At 57.9% G+C, this 18,044-nt stretch overlaps 2 protein-coding genes and 1 long non-coding RNA gene across 4 annotated transcripts; 2 read left to right on the top strand and 1 right to left on the bottom strand.

The window, feature by feature from the left end:
* The first annotated feature begins 382 nt into the window (after positions 1-382).
* UBE2Z (ubiquitin conjugating enzyme E2 Z) lies at positions 383-9,989 on the top strand. The gene is made up of 7 exons (XM_086864316.1): positions 383-717; positions 3,371-3,443; positions 4,050-4,237; positions 4,699-4,810; positions 5,310-5,422; positions 5,978-6,068; positions 6,801-9,989. The coding sequence occupies exons 1-7, from the start codon at positions 398-400 to the stop codon at positions 6,969-6,971; spliced, it is 1,068 nt and encodes a 355-aa protein (XP_086720442.1). The 5' UTR covers positions 383-397; the 3' UTR covers positions 6,972-9,989.
* Positions 9,990-10,219: 230 nt separating this feature from the next.
* On the bottom strand, positions 10,220-14,082 carry SNF8 (SNF8 subunit of ESCRT-II). Of its 2 annotated transcripts, XM_086864317.1 has the most exons (8): positions 13,987-14,082; positions 13,719-13,769; positions 13,005-13,143; positions 12,789-12,893; positions 12,103-12,175; positions 11,438-11,579; positions 11,090-11,164; positions 10,220-10,706 (listed from the first exon to the last, which is right to left on the bottom strand). In XM_086864317.1, exons 1-8 carry the CDS (start codon positions 14,038-14,040, stop codon positions 10,584-10,586), a joined length of 762 nt encoding a protein of 253 aa, XP_086720443.1. In that variant the 5' UTR covers positions 14,041-14,082; the 3' UTR covers positions 10,220-10,583. The 2 variants fall into 2 exon arrangements, with proteins under 2 accessions (XP_086720443.1, XP_086720444.1); XM_086864318.1 differs by lacking the exon at positions 11,090-11,164 and having other exon boundaries at positions 13,987-14,063.
* Positions 14,083-14,115: 33 nt separating this feature from the next.
* On the top strand, positions 14,116-16,644 carry LOC147649218 (uncharacterized). Its single transcript, XR_015279504.1, has 2 exons — positions 14,116-14,195; positions 16,312-16,644. It is a non-coding gene; the product is annotated as an uncharacterized LOC147649218 (long non-coding RNA).
* The last annotated feature ends 1,400 nt before the right edge of the window (positions 16,645-18,044 follow it).

Raw genomic sequence — 18,044 nt, 5'->3', positions numbered from 1 at the left:
GAATGTCCCGAGCGGGAAAGGATCCAGCCGATCCGAAAAGGGCTCATCCCGCCCGAGCCCTGCCCGCTGCGCATCCCTCAGCGTCCGGGATCTCCGACAGCCCCGTTCCCTGCCCAGCGCCGATCCCAGAGCTCTTTCCCACCTTTTTCCTTCCCTGATCCCGCCGTTCTTCAAATTCCCTCTCTCCCAAAAATCTCCAGCGCCCATTTCTCCCTGCGGACCTCCCGGCCGCCAGGGGGCGCCATCGCGGGCTCGCCCTCCCCTGCTCCCCTGCGGCGGGGCCGCTCCTGCCGCCGCTCTGTGGTGCCGGGGGCGGGCGGCGTGGGCGGCGCGGGGCCGCTCTGGCCGCGCGCCTCGGTGGTGCGGAGTCCCGGAAGCGGCGCGGGCCGAGGCCGCAATGGCGGAGAGCCCGGCGGCCGAGGACGCGGCCCCGGCCCCGGCCCCGGCCGCGGTGCTGGCGGCGGGCGGCGGCAGCGCCTCCCCGGGCGCCGCGGGGACCCCCGGCGTGTTCATCCCCGCCGAGCTCTGGGCGGCGGCGGGTTTCGGCGCGGCCGCGGCTCCCGGCAGCGGCGCGGCTCCCGGCGGCGGCGGCGCCCCGATGGCGGCGGCGGCGGCGGGGGCCGCGCTCCTCACGCACTCCGCCTTCTGGGACCCCACGGTCAGCGGCGACTGGGACAGCGAGCGGCCCAGCCCGGCCTGCCTGCTGCGGATCAAACGGTGAGCGGTACCGGCAGCGACAGCGGTACCGGTACGGGCAGGGACAGCAGTGCCGGCAGGGACAGGGGCAGCGGTACCGGTACCGGCAGGGGCAGCGCAGGGCCCGGCCCCGCGGCCGGTAACGGGCCCTGCGGCACAGCGGGCTCCCGGCAGCCGCGCTGGGCACCGGGACAGGCCCGGGAACGGCACCGGGCCCTGCCGGTGTCCCGGGACAAACACGGGGACGGGTCCTGACCCCTCCCGGTGTCCCGGGACAAACACGGGGACGGGTCCTGACCCCTCCCGGTGTCCCGGGGCTCTCCCGGGCACAGCCCCCGGTTCCCCCCCGTGCCCTGGAGGCGCCGGGTCCCGGCTTTGCTCTATCCCGGGCTGCTGCCAGCCCTGTCCAACCCGGCCGGGATCCCCCTGGAATCCCCGGTGGATCCCCCTGGAATCCCCGGTGGATCCCCCTGGAATCCCCGGTGGATCCCTCTGGAATTCCCTTGGATCCCCCTGGAATCCCCGGTGGATCCCCCTGGAATTCCCTTGGATCCCCCTGGAATCCCCGGTGGATCCCTCTGGAATTCCCTTGGATCCCTCTGGAATCCCGGTGGATCCCTCTGGAATTCCCTTGGATCCCCCTGGAATCCCGGTGGATCCCTCTGGAATTCTGGTGGATCCCTCTGGAATTCCCTTGGATCCCCCTGGAATTCCCTTGGATCCCTCTGGAATCCCGGTGGATCCCTCTGGAATTCCCTTGGATCCCCCTGGAATTCCGGTGGATCCCCCTGAAATCCCCGGTGGATCCCCCTGGAATTCCCTTGGATCCCCTGGAATCCCGGTGGATCCCTCTGGAATCCCCGGTGGATCCCCCTGCCCGGGTGTTGGGCTCAGGGGGATCCCCCTGTGCCACCCCGGGCTCTCCCAGCAGAATTCCCTGGTGCCAATCCCGCCCTGGGCATCGCTGGCAGCTCCCGGGACGTGCTGGAAATCCGGGATTGGGTCAGAAATCCGGGATTGGGTCAGAAATCCGGGATGTGGCAGAAATCCGGGATGTGGCAGAAATCCGGGATTGGGTCAGAAATCCAGGATTGGGTCAGAAATCCGGGATGTGGCAGAAATCCGGGATGTGGCAGAAATCCGGGATTGGGTCAGAAATCCGGGATTGGGTCAGAAATCCGGGATGTGGCAGAAATCCGGGATGTGGCAGAAATCCGGGATTGGGGCAGAAATCCGGGATGTGGCAGAAATCCGGGATTGGGTCAGAAATCCGGGATTGGGTCAGAAATCCGGGATGTGGCAGAAATCCGGGATTGGGGCAGAAATCCGGGATGTGGCAGAAATCCGGGATTGGGTCAGAAATCCGGGATTGGGGCAGAAATCCGGGATTGGGTCAGAAATCCGGGATTGGGGCAGAAATCCGGGATTGGGGCAGAAATCCGGGATCGGGTCAGGTTTCCCGGCCCTTCCATGCTCAAACTCCAGGATTCCCCCCAAGCCCCCATTCCCGTCCTGTGGATCCCGGCGGGACGAGGATCCAAACGCTGCCGTTAATTCACCGGCTCCATCCCGGGAGCAGGAATCGCTGCCTGCCGGGCTCATCCCGGCTTTTTTGGGAATGTTCCAACCCGGAGCTCCCCAGGGCAGGCGGGGAAGGGGAAATTCCTGCTGGGAACCCCCGGGAGCTCGGGAAGGGGCTGGGAAGGATGGGATTGTCCCGTTCATGCATGGGCTGCACGGAGCTGCTGGGATTTCCTGGGATTTCAGCTGCTCCCAGTCCTGGAGCTGTTGGGATGAGGTTTGGGAAGGGAAGGAGCTCTGGAATCCCTGCCCTGATCCAGTAACCCCAAATCCATCCCGGCCTGGGGAAAAGAGCGCTGGGAACACCCTGAGCCCCACCCGAGAGAACCTGGGGACAGATCCCGAGGGGAATTCCCAGTGGGAATTTATTTATATTTTTTATTTTTATTTTTTATTTTTTATTTTTATTTTTATTTTTGTTATTATTTTATATAATTTTTTTTAATTTTAATTTTTATTTTTATTTGAATTGGTGCTGCTGGAGGTGGTGAAACCCCAGGGGTGGGGATTCCAGGGGGGATTCCCAAGGATTCCAGCCGGGATTCCCAAGGATTCCAGGGGAGATTCCCAAGGATTCCAGGAGGGATTCCCAAGGATTCCAGGGGAGATTCCCAAGGATTCCAGGGGGGAGTCCCAAGGATTCCAGGAGGGATTCCCAAGGATTCCAGGAGGGATTCCCAAGGATTCCAGGGGGGATTCCCAAGGATTCCAGGAGGGATTCCCAAGGATTCCAGGGGAGATTCCCAAGGATTCCAGGGGGGATTCCCAAGGATTCCAGCCAGGATTCCCAAGGATTCCAGGGGAGATTCCCAAGGATTCCAGGGGGGATTCCCAAGGATTCCAGGGGGGATTCTCAAGGATTCCAGCCAGGATTCCCAAGGATTCCAGCCAGGATTCCCAAGGATTCCAGCCGGGATTCCCAAGGATTCCAGGAATGCTCTGGAATGCCTCGGCTGCTCCTGGAGCTCCCCCAAAACCCGCCTGGAGCCGGGACAGCACCTCCCAAATCCCGGTTCCAGTCCTCAGCCCTGCAGGGGTTTGTCCCTGGAGCCGTTCCGGGCCGATCCCGGCTAATTCCCGTCGCCTTTTCCAGGGATATCATGTCCATTTACAAGGAGCCGCCCCCGGGAATGTTCGTTGTGCCTGATCCCCACGACATGACCAAGGTGAGGATCGGCTGCGATTCCTTCAGCCTCCTCCTCCTCCTCCCCAAAGGTGGGGCTGGCCGGGGCTTCCGGGGGCATTTCCCAGCTGGAATATTCCCGGAATGTCCTGGTGAGGGACCAGCGAGGCTCCAGCTTTCCTGGGGATGTTGGGATGGGATTCAGAGGAGCCGTGGAGGCTTTGGGAACAAAGGCCGGAGCCTTTGGGGATGTTGGAGGCTTTGGGAACAATGGGAGGTTTGGGAACGCTGGGAGGTTTGGGAACACTGGGAGGTTTGGGAACGCTGGGAGGTTTGGGAATGCTGGAGGGTTTGGGAACGCTGGAGGCTTTGGGAACGCTGGAAGGTTTGGGAACGCTGGAGTTTTTGGGAACGCTGGAAGGTTTGGGAACGCTGGAGTTTTTCGGAATGCTGGAGGGTTTGGGAATGCTGGAGGTTTGGGAACGCTGGAAGGTTTGGGAACGCTGGAGTTTTTGGGAACACTGGGAGGTTTGGGAACGCTGGAGATTTTGGGAACGCTGGAGTTTTTGGGAACACTGGAGTTTTTGGGAACACTGGAGTTTTTGGGAACGCTGGAGGCTTTGGGAACATCCAGGCGCTGTTCCCGCAGATCCACGCGCTGATCACGGGCCCCTTTGACACCCCCTACGAGGGCGGCTTCTTCCTGTTCCTGTTCCGCTGCCCCCCGGATTATCCCATCCACCCGCCCCGCGTCAAGCTGATGACCACGGGCAACAACACCGTCAGGTTCAACCCCAACTTCTACCGCAACGGCAAGGTCTGCCTCAGCATCCTCGGGTAAGCCAGGCCTAGGGGCTGCCTCAGCATCCTCGGGTAAGCCAGGCCTAGGGGCTGCCTCAGCATCCTCGGGTAAGCCAGGCCTAGGGGCTGCCTCAGCATCCTCAGGTAAGCCAGGCCTAGGGGCTGCCTCAGCATCCTCGGGTAAGCCAGGCCTAGGGGCTGCCTCAGCATCCTCGGGTAAGCCAGGCCTAGGGGCTGCTGGGATGAGCTGGGCCTGGGGTTAGGCTGGGGCCAGGTGGGGTCAGGCTCTGCTCCCAGGTGAGCACAGACAGGACAGGACAGAAGGACAGGACAGGACAGAAGGACAGGACAGGACAGAAGGACAGGACACAGTTTAGGCTGTGCCAGGGAAAAGTTCAGGCCCAGCTCTGCTCCCCCAGGTTTCTGGGCTCTGCCACAAGGGGTTTGCTGCTTTAATTAATGAATTCATTAATTAACGGCTGTCTCTGCTGCCCCAGCACGTGGACAGGCCCGGCCTGGAGCCCGGCCCAGAGCATCTCCTCAGTGCTGATCTCCATCCAGTCCCTGATGACCGAGAACCCGTACCACAACGAGCCCGGCTTCGAGCAGGTGAGAGCTGGGAGCCGGGATCCGAGCCTGGGATTGGGATCTGAGCCTGGGATTAATTGGGATCTGAGCCTGGGATTAATTGGGATCTGAGCCTGGAACTGGGATCTGAGCCTGGAATTAATTGGGATCTGAGTCTGGAACTGGGATCTGAGTCTAGAACTGGGATCTGAGTCTAGAACCGGGATCTGAGTCTGGAACCGGGATCTGAGTCTAGAACCGGGATCTGAGTCTAGAACCGGGATCTGAGTCTGGAACTGGGATCTGAGTCTAGAACCGGGATCTGAGTCTGGAACCGGGATCTGAGTCTGGAACCGGGATCTGAGCCTGGAACCGGGATCTGAGCCTGGAACCGGGATCTGAGCCTGGGATTGGGGGGTCAGAGAGAGCTGGGATTGGGGTGGTGAGGAAGAGGATAACGGGGATTGGGGTGCTCAGGGAGCCTCAGGGGCCGGTGGGGCACAGCTGGGCCCTGCTCCCACCATCCCGAGCCGTTTTCCAGGAGCGGCACCCCGGGGACAGCAAGAACTACAACGAGTGCATCCGGCACGAGACGATCCGCGTGGCCGTGTGCGACATGCTCGAGGGGAAATGTCCCTGCCCCGAGCCCCTGCGGTACGGCATCCCCGAAATCCCAGGGCTGGGGGGCACCAGGAGCCGCTTCCCAACCGGCATTCCCGAAATCCCGGGGCTGGGGGGCACCAGGAGCCGCTTCCCAACCGGCATTCCCGAAATCCCGGGGCTGGGGGGCACCAGGAGCCGCTTCCCAACCGGCATTCCCGAAATCCCAGGGCTGGGGGGCACCAGGAGCCGCTTCCCAGCCGGCATTCCCGAAATCCCGGGGCTTGAGGGCAGCAGGAACCGCTTCCCAACCGGCATTCCCGAAATCCCGGGGCTGGGGGACAGCAGGAGCCGCTTCCCAACCGGCATTCCCGAAATCCCGGGGCTTGAGGGCAGCAGGAACCATTTCCCAGCCGCAATTCCCGGGGTTTGGGGCGGATCCCGGGAGCTGGGAATGTGGGAATGTGCGAAACGAGCTCTGCCCGCGGTTGGAAATTAAAGTTCATTTCCTGGGAGGGGGGAACAATTCCCAGAAAAACCTGGGAGGAGGGAGGGAAGGGGGACAGGGGGCGCTGGGGGTGACCCCGTGCCCGCCCTGCCCGTCCCCAGCGGCGTCATGGAGAAATCCTTCATGGAATACCTGGATTTCTACGAGGGCGTGTGCAAGGAGAGGCTGCACCTGCAGGGCCAGACCATGCAGGTGAGGGTGGGGCAGGGGCACGGCCGGGACCTGGGGGGCACAGCTGGGATGGATGTGGGGCACAGCTGGGGATGGGGACAGATGTGGGGCACAGCTGGGGATGGATGTGGGGCACAGCTGGGATGGATGTGGGGCACAGCTGGGGACAGATTTGGGGCACAGCTGGGGATGGATGTGGAGCACAGCTGGGGATGGATGTGGGGCACAGCTGGGGACGGATGTGGGGCACAGCTGGGGACGGATGTGGGGCACAGCTGGGATGGATGTGGGGCACAGCTGGGGACGGATGTGGGGCACAGCTGGGGATGGATGTGGGGCACAGCTGGGGATGGGGACAGATGTGGGGCACAGCTGGGGATGGATGTGGGGCACCAGGGGGATTTCAAGGATCCTGTCCAGGGGCAATTTCAGGATCTCCTCTGGGGGAATTTCGGGATTTTCCCCAGGGGGAATTTAAGGGGACGGGGAATTTCAGGATCCTTCCCAGAGGGAATTTCAGGATCCTTCCCAGGGGGAATTTCAGGATCCTTCCCAGAGGGAATTTCAGGATCCTTCCCAGAGGGAATTTCAGGATCCTTCCCAGGGGGAATTTCAGGATCCTTCCCAGGAGGAATTCCAGCACTCCCCTCCAGACTGGCCTTTCCCCCTGGAATTTCCCCCCCTTTCCCACCCCACCACCTCTCCCCCTCCATCCCACCCTCACCCCCGTTGGTCATTCCCGTTTTTCCCCAGGATCCTTTCGGGGAGAAGCGCGGCCACTTTGACTACCAGGCTCTGCTGGGGCGGCTGCAGGGGCTGCGGGCGCGGCTGCAGGAGCGGCTGCAGCAGGACAGCGCCGACATGGACTCGGAGAGCAGCTCCTCGGAGCCCGAGCCGGACACTCAGGGCTGCCCCAAGGCCTAAGGAGGCTGGGCCCGGCCCCGGGACTGCAGCACAGCCGGGCCGGGAGAGCCGCCGGATCCCTCCCTTCCTCCCTCCCTCCGGAGACTTCCCACAGAATTCCCAAAAAGAGACAAAGCCGAGCTCGGGACAGGCTCCTGTTGGACAAAAGGTACTTCCTGGCACGTGGCATCAGGTTCTTTTTGGGGTTTTTTGGGGGTTTTTTTTGGAGAACACCTACACTGGTTGGGGTTTTTTGCTTTTTTTTTTTTGTTTTTTTGGTTGTTTTTTTTCCAGGTTTTTTTTTTTTTGGTTTTTTTTTTTGTTTCTCCGATTAAAGAATGAGCTCTAGACTGCAAATCCTCGAGAGCTTTTCTGCTCCTAGGCAGGGAGGGAGCTCTTCCCTGGAGCTTTGGGAGCGCTCGGATAACCCTGGGGCGCATCCAGGTGGAATTCGGGAGAGCCGGGGGCGTTCCCGGGGGTTTTCTCCTAAGCAGACCAAAGATAAGAAGGAATTCTCCCCGCTGGAATCGCGGCTCCTTCCCCAAAGCTTCCCCCGAGCCTTGGGGCGCTTTGGAAACTTCACGTGGAAAGCGGGAACTGCGGGAATCCACGGATTTATTCATCCGGGAGGTTTGGGAAAGGGAGGATGAGGAAAAACGCTCGGAGAGGAGAGGAGGGGAACGCTCAGGGGTTGGTGTTTTATCGTCGGAAGCGTCGCTTTGGATTTTGCGTTTTGGGAGGGTTTTTGTTCCTGGTGGAGCTGGTTTTTCCTTACCTGGAATTCTGGTGTCACCTTTCCCATCCCCTCCCTCCCTGTCCTTCCGTGGAGAGCCCGGAAAAGGGACAATTCCAGGGGGAATCTCGGGAAAATTCCTTTGCCAAACCTTGGGAAATCCCGGAGTTTTGGGAAATCCTGGAGTCTTGGGAAATCCCAGGTTTTTGGGAGCGCTGGGAGTGCTCGGAGCAGGATTTATCCCAGCATTGCCTTGGAGAGGTGGCAGTGGCCGTGCTGCCCCGCCCAGCCGCGGGTGCAGGTGAAAATTCCACGTTTTCCAGGGAGCTGAGCCCGGGGAGGATCCGTTGGAGCAGAGGTTGGGTGACCGAGAGCTTCAGGAGCTGATTTTCCCCATCCCGATGTTTTCATGGACAGAAAGCCGAGCACAAAGTTGCACATTTTGCCCTCCCCCACTCCCCTCCCCACCAGTTTGGCCCCGGTTCGGATCAGCTGGAGCTGGGAAAACTTCCCAGCCCGGGATGCTCGTCCTGAGGGGCCTGGAGGAGCCAAAAAAACCCTGGAATGATTTGGGGATTGCTCTCAGCAGAAAGGTGGGAAATGGGGGAATTGTGCTGGAACAGCTCGGGAGTTATCCCGAACAACCTGGGAATGGTTTATCCCAAATAATCTGGGATGGTTTATCCCAATGGAATGGTTTATCCTGAATAACCTGGGGATGGTTTATCCCAAATAACCTGGGGATGGTTTATCCCAAATAACCTGGGATGGTTTATCCACTTGGGAATGGTTTATCCTGAATAACCTGGGGATGGTTTATCCCAAATAATCTGGGAGTGGTTTATCCTGAACAACCTGGGAATGGTTTATCCTGAATAACCTGGGAATGGTTTATCCCAAATAACCTAGGATGGATAACCTGGGATGGTTTATCCCACTTGGGAATGGTTTATCCTGAATAACCTGGGAATGGTTTATCCCAAATAACCTGGGATGGATAACCTGGGATGGTTTATCCCAATGGAATGGTTTATCCCAAATAATCTGGGATGGTTTATCCTGAACAACCTGGGAATGGTTTATCCCAAATAACCTGGGATGGATAACCTGGGAATGGTTTATCCTGAATAACCTGGGAATGGTTTATCCCAAATAACCTGGGATGGATAACCTGGGATGGTTTATTCCATTGGAATGGCTTATCCCAAATAATCTGGGAGTGGTTTATCCTGAACAACCTGGGAATGGTTTATCCCAAATAACCTGGGATGGTTTATCCCAAATAACCTGGGGATGGTTTATCCCAAATAACCTGGGATGGTTTATCCCAAATAACCTGGGGATGGTTTATCCCAAATAACCTGGGATGGTTTATCCCAAATAACCTGGGGATGGTTTATCTCAAATAATCTGGAATGGTTTATCCCACTTGGGAATGGTTTATCCTGAATAACCTGGGAATGGTTTATCCCAAATAACCTGGGATGGATAACCTGGGATGGTTTATCCCAATGGAATGGTTTATCCCAAATAATCTGGGAGTGGTTTATCCTGAACAACCTGGGAATGGTTTATCCCAAATAACTTGGGAATGGTTTATCCTGAATAACCTGGGAATGGTTTATGCCAAATAACCTGGGGATGGTTTATCCCAAGTAATCTGGGAGTGGTTTATCCTGAATAACCTGGGAATGGTTTATCCCAAATAACTTGGGAATGGTTTATCCCAATGGAATGGTTTATCCTGAATAACCTGGGATGGTTTATCCCAATGGAATGGTTTATCCTGAATAACCTGGGAATGGTTTATCCCAAATAACCTGGGATGGTTTATCCCAAATAACCTGGGATGGTTTATCCCACACAACCTGGGAATGGTTTCCCCTGCTCCTAACCCCCCAGGGCCAGTTGGGATTTAACCCTTGAGGGGATCCCCAGGTGTCACCTCCTCACCGTCACCTTTTGTCCCCGGGAGCTTTCCCACCCTGCCGGGCTGGGAATTGTGGGAATTGTGGGAATTGCCTTATCCCGTTTTCCCGGAGGATGGGGCTGTCCCAGTTCCCAGTGACAATCCTTGGCCGCCGCTGTGGGCAGAGCTGTTTTAGGAAGGGATTTTCAGGCTGAAATGGAGCTCAATAAATGCACAGGAGGCGCTCGGAGATCTCCGCCTGTTTTGTTGGACAGAAGAATTCCGGCTTTTTTTTTTTCCTTGGATTGGGATTTTTCTGGGCTTTTTTCCCCCTTTTTTTTTTATTTTAATTTTTATTTTTTTCCCCTTTGTGCAATAAAGTTTTGTTTTGGCAGAACGGAGCCTGTGGTATTCCTTAGTGGGAATTCTCCTGGAATAACGATTTCCCGCGGCACCGCAGGACAGGGTTCCCAGAGCCCAGATCCCATTTCCCACTGCAAATCCCATTTGGGTCTCTGACACTCCGCTCTCGGCTCCTTTTCCTGGTTTCCCCAATCCGAGCCATTTCCACCCCAAACCAGGCAGGGAATCCAGCGGGAATTGATCCCAAACTTCCCCAAACTCAGGAACCTTTTACAAAACTTTTATTCCCAGTCCCACTGTCCCTGGGATTGGGAGGGATCCCGAGGATTCCGGGAGGGATTTCTGAGGATCCCATGAAGGATTCCCAAGGATTTTGGGAGGGAAACCAAGAGGGATTCCCAAGGATCCCGGGAGAGATTGCAGGAAGGATTCCAGCCAGGATTCCTGAAGATTCCAGGAGGGATTCCAGGGGGGATTCCCGAGGTCTCCAGGAAGGATTCCGGAGAATTCCAACTGGTATTGCTGAGGTTTCTGGCCAGGATTGCGGAGGATCCCAGCAGGGATTCCAGACGATTCCAGCCAGCATTCCCAAGGATCCCAGCTGTCATTCCCGATGATCCCGGTGCGCTCAGGGCTGCGGGGCGGCTCCGTCCTGGGCGAGCAGCTCAGGGAAGAGCGCGGGCAGCCAGAACTGCGGCTCGGCCGGAGCCTGAGCGTCCAGCCAGGCCATGCCCTCCTTCAGCAGCTGCTCCTGGGAACAGCAGGAACCAGCTGGGAATGGGCTGGGAATGGCTGGGAATGGGCTGAGAATGGCTGGGAATGGGTTTGGGATGGGCTGGGAATGGCTGGGATGGGCTGGGAATGGCTGGGGATGGGCTGGGAATGGCAGGAATGGGCTGGGAATGGCTGGGGATGGGCTGGGAATGGCTGGGAATGGGCTGGGAATGGGTTGGGAATGGGTTTGGGATAGCTGGGAATGGCTGGGATGGGCTGAGGAACTGTTCCCATTCCCACTCTCCCATTCCCACTCTCCCATTCCCATTCCCACTCTCCCATTCCCACTCTCCCATTCCCATTCCCACTCTCCCATTCCCACTCTCCCATTCCCACTCTCCCATTCCCATTCCCACCTACCAGAACCTGCTTCGCTCGCTCCGTCTCCCACTTGAGGCTGGCCCGGATCTCGCTGACCGTCACAAACCCCTTTTTCTGGGAAAACATCCAGGAAAAATCCCGGCTCTCTCTCATCCCAGCTCAGCCCAATCCCAGTTTATTATGGGAAAAACAAGATTTTTCCAGCTGGTTTTCATCCAGATTTAAATCCACACTTCAGCAGCTTTACCCACAAACCAGATCCAATCCCAATTCCCCATTCCCAGCCCTTTTCCGGGATCATTCCCACCAATTCCCCATTCCCAGCCCTTTTCTGGGATCATTCCCATCAATTCCCCATTCCCAGCCCTTTTCTGGGATCATTCCCACCTCTGCCAGCTGCAGCACCACCGTGTGATCCATGTTCAGCTCCGCCGGCACCGACTGCACCAGGAATGTTCCTCCCACCGGGATGATCCCAAATCCGTTCCCCAAAACCTTCAGCTTCTTGATGGCCCGGAGCAGATCATCCCTGGGGAGCAGCAATTCCAGCTGCAATTCCAGCTGCAATTCCAGCAGCAATTCCAGCTGCAATTCCAGCTGCAATTCCAGCCCTGGGAATGCCGGAGCCTCCAGCAGGAACGGCCCCGTGCTGCTGTTAAAAACCGGGAATTCCTTCCATAAAGGAATTTGGGATTGGGATTTTGGCATCTGGGCAGCCTTGAAGGTTCAGCCCCCAAAAATGGGAGTTTTGTCCTAAAAATCTGTGTCTGATGGGATTTATCCGTCCCTTCCTCGCAGTTCCAGCAGGAAAAATCCTCCCAGGGCTGGATTTTTGGGGAAAAAATCCTCCCAGGGCTGGATTTTTGGGGAAAAAATCCTCTCAGGGCTGGATTTTTATGGAAAAAATGGTCTCCAGCCGCAGGCAGGAATTGCTCAGGATCCCAGAGCATCCCGTGGGAAGGGCGGATCCAGCAGGCCTGGCTGCAGCTCTGGGAATTCCCGAGGCTGGGAAGGGACCCCCCTTTTCCCAATCCCGAATTCCCGGCACTCACTGGCTGACGTCCTGAGCGAATTTCCCCCTCCCCTTCAGCACCTGCTGCTGCAGCTCCTCCAGCGTGATCAGCCCTGGGAGCGGGGAATGCCGGGATTAGCCCGGGATTAGCCCGGGATTAGCCTGGAACAGCGCCCGGGCTGCTCCCAGCTTCCCATGGATGGATGGGATGGATGGGATTGGGACGGATGGGACTGGGATTGATCCCTGGGAATGGGAAGGATCCCTGAAGCAGGGAAGGATCCCTGGATCAGGGATGGATCCCTGGGATTGGGATGGATCCCTGGGATTGGGAAGGATCCCTGGGAATGGGAAGGATCCCTGGGAATGGGAAGGATCCCAGGATCAGGGAAGGCAGATCCCTGGGATTGTGAAGGATCCCGGGATCAGGGATGGATCCTGGGATCAGGGAAGGCGGATCCCTGGGATTGTGAAGGATCCTGGGATCAGGGAAGGTGGATCCCTGGGATTGGGAATGATCCTGGGATCAGGGAAGGCGGATCCCTGGGATTGTGAAGGATCCCGGGATCAGGGATGGATCCTGGGATCAGGGAAGGCGGATCCCTGGGATTGGGAAGGATCCCGGGATCAGGGATGGATCCTGGGATCAGGGAAGGCGGATCCGTGGGATTGGGAAGGATCCCTGGGATTGGGATGGATCCTGGGATCAGGGAATGCGGATCCCACCTCCGTTGCGGTGTTTCAGCGCCAGGCACACCTCGATGATCTGCACCCCCAGCTCGTAGTAGAAGTCTCCAACTCCCAACATCTCCGCCCAGAAGCCTTTTCCAGCTGGGAAAGGAGAGGGAAAAGGGATCAGAGCACCGGGAAAAACCTCCCGATCCCCCCGCCGTTCCCGAGGGATCCCAGCGGCTCCGGGAGAAATCCCAGCGGATCCCTCACAGGCCAGGGGATCCACGCCGATGGTGGCGCACATGTCCTGGAACTGCAGCCGGAATTCCGGGCTCTTGCGGATCTCCTGCTTGTGCTTGCTGGCAAACGCCTCCAGGTGCGTCCGGAACGTCTCCAGCTGCTTGGACATCTGGGAGCCGGGAAAAACGGGATTGGGAACGGGAAACGGGCTGGGAACGGAGCGGGGGGGACGGGAATGGGGATGGGGACAGGGATGGGAATGGGATGGGATCCATGGGATGGGATGGGATGGGATGGGATGGGATCCATGGGATGGGATCCATGGGATGGGATGGGAATGGGATGGGATGGGAATGGGATGGGATGGGATGGAATCCATGGGATGGGAATGGGATGGGATGGGATCCATGGGATGGGATGGGATGGGATGGGATCCATGGGATGGGATGGGATCCATGGGATGGGATCCATGGGATGGGACGGGATCCATGGGATGGGATGGGATCCATGGGATGGGATGGGAATGGGATGGGATCCATGGGATGGGATGGGATGGGATGGGATGGGATGGGATGGGATGGGATCCATGGGATGGGATGGGATCCATGGGATGGGATGGGATGGGATGGGATGGAATGGGATGGGATGGGATGGGATCCATGGGATGGGATGGGATGGAATCCATGGGATCCATGGGATGGGATCCATGGGATGGCTCCAGCCCCATCCCAAGGGAATTCCCACCTGGGCCAGCTGATCCTCGGCCAGCACCGTCCCTCGCTCCTTGTACTTGGCCTGCGGGAAGGGCGGGACATTCCCGAACCGGGACAATCCCGAACCGGGACATTCCCGAACCGGGACAACCCCGAACCGGGACATTCCCGAACCGGGACAACCCCGAACCGGGACATTCCCGAACCGGGACAATCCCGAACCGGGACAACCCCGAACCGCTGCCCCCCACAGCCCCCCGCGCCCTCCCCGGCTCCGTCCCCGCTCCATTCCCGCTCACCTCGGTCAGTTTTCTCCTGGCGATCGCCCCCGCCCCCACCCCCCGCCGGTGCATCCCGGCCCCGCCGCCGGCGCGCGCGCCCTGACGTCACCGGCCGCCGGGCCTGACGTCATCGCCCGGCGCCGCGCGCGGGGAAGGGCGGGGCCGCCTCAAGCCCCACCCCCCCTCAGTGATGGACGGCGGAACCGCCGGGGGGGAATAAAATAATTGTGAGGAGATAAAGGGGAATTAAAGGGGGATCTGAGGGGGAAGACGGGGAATCTGAGGGGAAAAGGGGGAATCTGAGGGGATAATGGGGGCTCTGAGGGGATAATGGGGGATCTGAGGGGAAAAAGGAGGATCTGAGGGGATAATGGGGGATCTGAGGGGGTAAAGGGGGATCTGAGGGGATAATGGGGGATCTGAGGGGGTAATGGGGATCCTGAGAGGGCAGTGGAGGTTCTGAGGGGCAAAGGGGGGATCTGAGTGGGATAAAAGGGATCCTGAGGGGATAAAGTGGGATCTGAGGGGATAATGGGGGATCTGAGGGGGTAAAGAGGGATCTGAGGGGATAAAGAAGGATCTGAAGGGGATAAAGGGATCCTGAGGGGATAAAGGAGGATTTGAGGGGGTAAAGGGGGATCCTGAGGGGGTAAAGAAGGATCTGAGTGGGATAAAGGGGATCCTGAGGGGATAAAGAAGGATCTGAGTGGGATAAAGGGGATCCTGAGGGGATAAAGGAGGATTTGAGGGGGTAAAGGGGGATCCTGAGGGGGTAAAGAAGGATCTGAGTGGGATAAAGGGGATCCTGAGGGGATAAAGAAGGATCTGAGTGGGATAAAGGGGATCCTGAGGGGATAAAGGAGGATCTGAAGGGGATAAAGGGGATCCTGAGGGGGTAAAGGGGGATTTGACGGGGGTAAAGGGGGATCTGAAGAGATAAAAGGGGCTCCACCTCCTGTGTCATTTATTCCCAGCGTGACGGGACGGGTCCCTGGGGATGCCGGATATCCCATAAATAACAGCATTTTCCGGGGTTATTTATGGGATCCCGGGAGCCCTTCCCGTGCTCTTCCCTCATTTCCATCACAATTCCCCCTCTGGAGCCGCCAGGGGCCGGCACTGCTGGGGTCGGCCCGGGAGAAACAGCTGGGAACGGGAATGGGGACTGGGAACAGCCGGGAATGGGGACTGGGAACAGCCGGGAATGGGAATGGGGGACTGGGAACAGCCGGGAATGGGGACTGGGAACAGCCGGGAATGGGAATGGGGGACTGGGAACAGCCGGGAATGGGGACTGGGAACAGCCGGGAATGGGAATGGGGGACTGGGAACAGCCGGGAATGGGGGACTGGGAACAGCCGGGAATGGGGGACTGGGAACAGCCGGGAATGGGAATGGGGGACTGGGAACAGCCGGGAATGGGAATGGGAACAGCCGGGAATGGGAATGGGGGTCTGGGAACAGCCGGGAATGGGAATGGGAACAGCCGGGAATGGGAATGGGGACTGGGAACAGCCGGGAATGGGAATGGGGGACTGGGAACAGCCGGGAATGGGGGTCTGGGAACAGCCGGGAATGGGAATGGGGGTCTGGGAACAGCCGGGAATGGGAATGGGAACAGCCGGGAATGGGAATGGGGGACTGGGAACAGCCGGGAATGGGGGACTGGGAACAGCCGGGAATGGGGGTCTGGGAACAGCCGGGAATGGGAATGGGAACAGCCGGGAATGGGGGACTGGGAACAGCCGGGAATGGGAATGGGGGACTGGGAACAGCCGGGAATGGGGACTGGGAACAGCCGGGAATGGGGGTCTGGGAACAGCCGGGAATGGGGGTCTGGGAACAGCCGGGAATGGGAATGGGAACAGCCGGGAATGGGGGACTGGGAACAGCCGGGAATGGGAATGGGGGACTGGGAACAGCCGGGAATGGGGTTCTGGGAACGGGAATGGGAATGGGGACTGGGAACAGCCAGGAATGGGGAGCAGCTGCGGGGCGGGAGCGCTGGGATCCAGCCGGGATGGAGAGCCGCAATTCCCGGTGGGAATGAGCTCGGGAATGATCCCGGGAATGATCCTGGAGAGCCGCAATTCCCGGTGGGAATGATCCCGGGAATGAGCGGCAATTCCCGGCGGGAATGGCAGGGCCGGGAATGAGCCCGGGAATTGTCTCCAGGGCTGGAGAGCCGCAATTCCCGGTGGGAATGAGCTCGGGAATTATCCCGGCAATGATCCTGGAGAGCCGCAATTCCCGGTGGGAATGATCCCGGGAATGATCCCGGGCTGTGTCCCCAGGGCCATCCCGGTCCCAAATCCATCCCAGCTCCATCCCGACCCTATCCAGATGGATCCAGAGGGGCTGGATGGCTCCAGGCTCCCTTCCCGAGGTTTTCCCGGCCTGCAGGAGCGGGCGGGGCTCCTCGCCCGGATCCATCGGGAATTCTCCGGCTGGAGGCAGCAGCTGCTCCCGGTAATTCCAGCCCCGGGGCTCTGGGACGAGCCTGGAATATTGCCGGGACTTTATGGCCCCAATTCCCATGGGAATTCCGCGGCTTCCAAACGCCACCTGTCACGGGCAGGGACAATGGGAAAGGCTCAGCCCTCCCTCCCCCTCGACATTCCCAATTTTTTTCCCCTAAATTCGCCTTTATTCAATAAAAACTTCCCATTTTTCTCCGCCGCGCACTGAATTTAATCCGTTTTTAAACCGTGTTTGTATTATTTGGAATATTTGGGGAGCAGCTGCCGGCTGGTTCTGCCGCACATCTGAGGGAACAGATGGAATTTTAATTCCTGGGAATTCTGGCCGTTTGGGCGGCCCCAAAGGAGCCATCAGGGACTGACAGCCCTTCCCAGAAAATGGGATTTTGTTGGGAAAAACCTGATCCCGAACCTTGGGGGGGTTGGGGAGAGGGTCTGGGCTGATCCTTGCAGGAAACAGAGAATTTTATTTTATTTTATTTTATTTTATTTTATTTTATTTTATTTTATTTTATTTTATTTTATTTTATTTTATTTTATTTTATTTTATTTTATTTTATTTATTTTATTATTTTATTTTATTTTATTCTATTCTCTATTTTATTCTCTATTTTATTTTATGTTATTTCATTCTAGTCTATCCTATTATTTATTTTAGTTTATTTTATAATTTTAATTTAATTTAATTAATTAAAATCCTGCTTGGAAACCCCCAAATTCCGACCAGAAACCCCCCAAAATCCGTGGTGGGGCCCCGCCCCTCATGAATATTCAAATTATCGCACTGTGATTGGCCGCAGGGTGGTCGTAAGTCACGCCCACCCTAGAGCGTTCCTGGTTGCCGTAGCAACGCTTCCCCTTTGTTTTATCCAATCAGCGACCGCCCTGTGGCTCCGTGGCCCAATCAGAACGCAGTATGCTAATGAGGGGGGCGTGACCCCGGCTGGCCCGGTCCGGCCGCGTTGGGTCCGCTCCGGTCCCGGCTCCAAATCCCGGGAAAATCCTCGGGAAAATCCCGGGAAAATCCCGGGAAAAGGAGCCCGGGAGCGGGGCCGGGGCCTCCCCCCGGGATCCCGGGATCGGCAATTCCCGCCTGGATCAGCGCTGGGGCCTGGGGAGCGCTCCCGTGTCCCGGCTGGAGACACCTGAGCCCAAATTGCTGAGCAAAAAAACGGGATTTCATCAGCAAATTGGGAACTTTATCCACAAATTGGGCTTTTATCCCTAAAAAACCTGACTTTTTCCATCCCTAAATCCATGAGGGACGTCAAACCCAGCCAGGAGCTGCGCTGGCACCTCTGAATTCCAAGGATAATCCCATTTTTCCCGAATTTTCCGGCTCTGTCACCGAGCCGAGGCTCCTGCAGCCTTGCCCGGGGTGAGCCGCAAATGGAATTTGGCCCTCATTCCATCACTGCCAGGGGGAGACAAATGAGCCTTTCCCGGGTAATTCCGGAGCTTTTCACCTTGGCAGGAATTCAGGGATGCGGGGGAATTTTATCCCTCGTCGACCTCTGAGATAAAAAACGATTTTCCTTCGTCCTTTTCCAAGGAATTTTCTCCCCGGCGAGGTTTTTGATTGGCTTTTCTATTTCT

Source organism: Cyanistes caeruleus, chromosome 27, assembly GCF_971803275.1.
Source record: "Cyanistes caeruleus chromosome 27, bCyaCae1.hap1.1, whole genome shotgun sequence".
NCBI classification, from domain to species: Eukaryota; Metazoa; Chordata; class Aves; order Passeriformes; family Paridae; genus Cyanistes; species Cyanistes caeruleus.
This window is presented reverse-complemented; position numbering and strand designations above follow the sequence as displayed.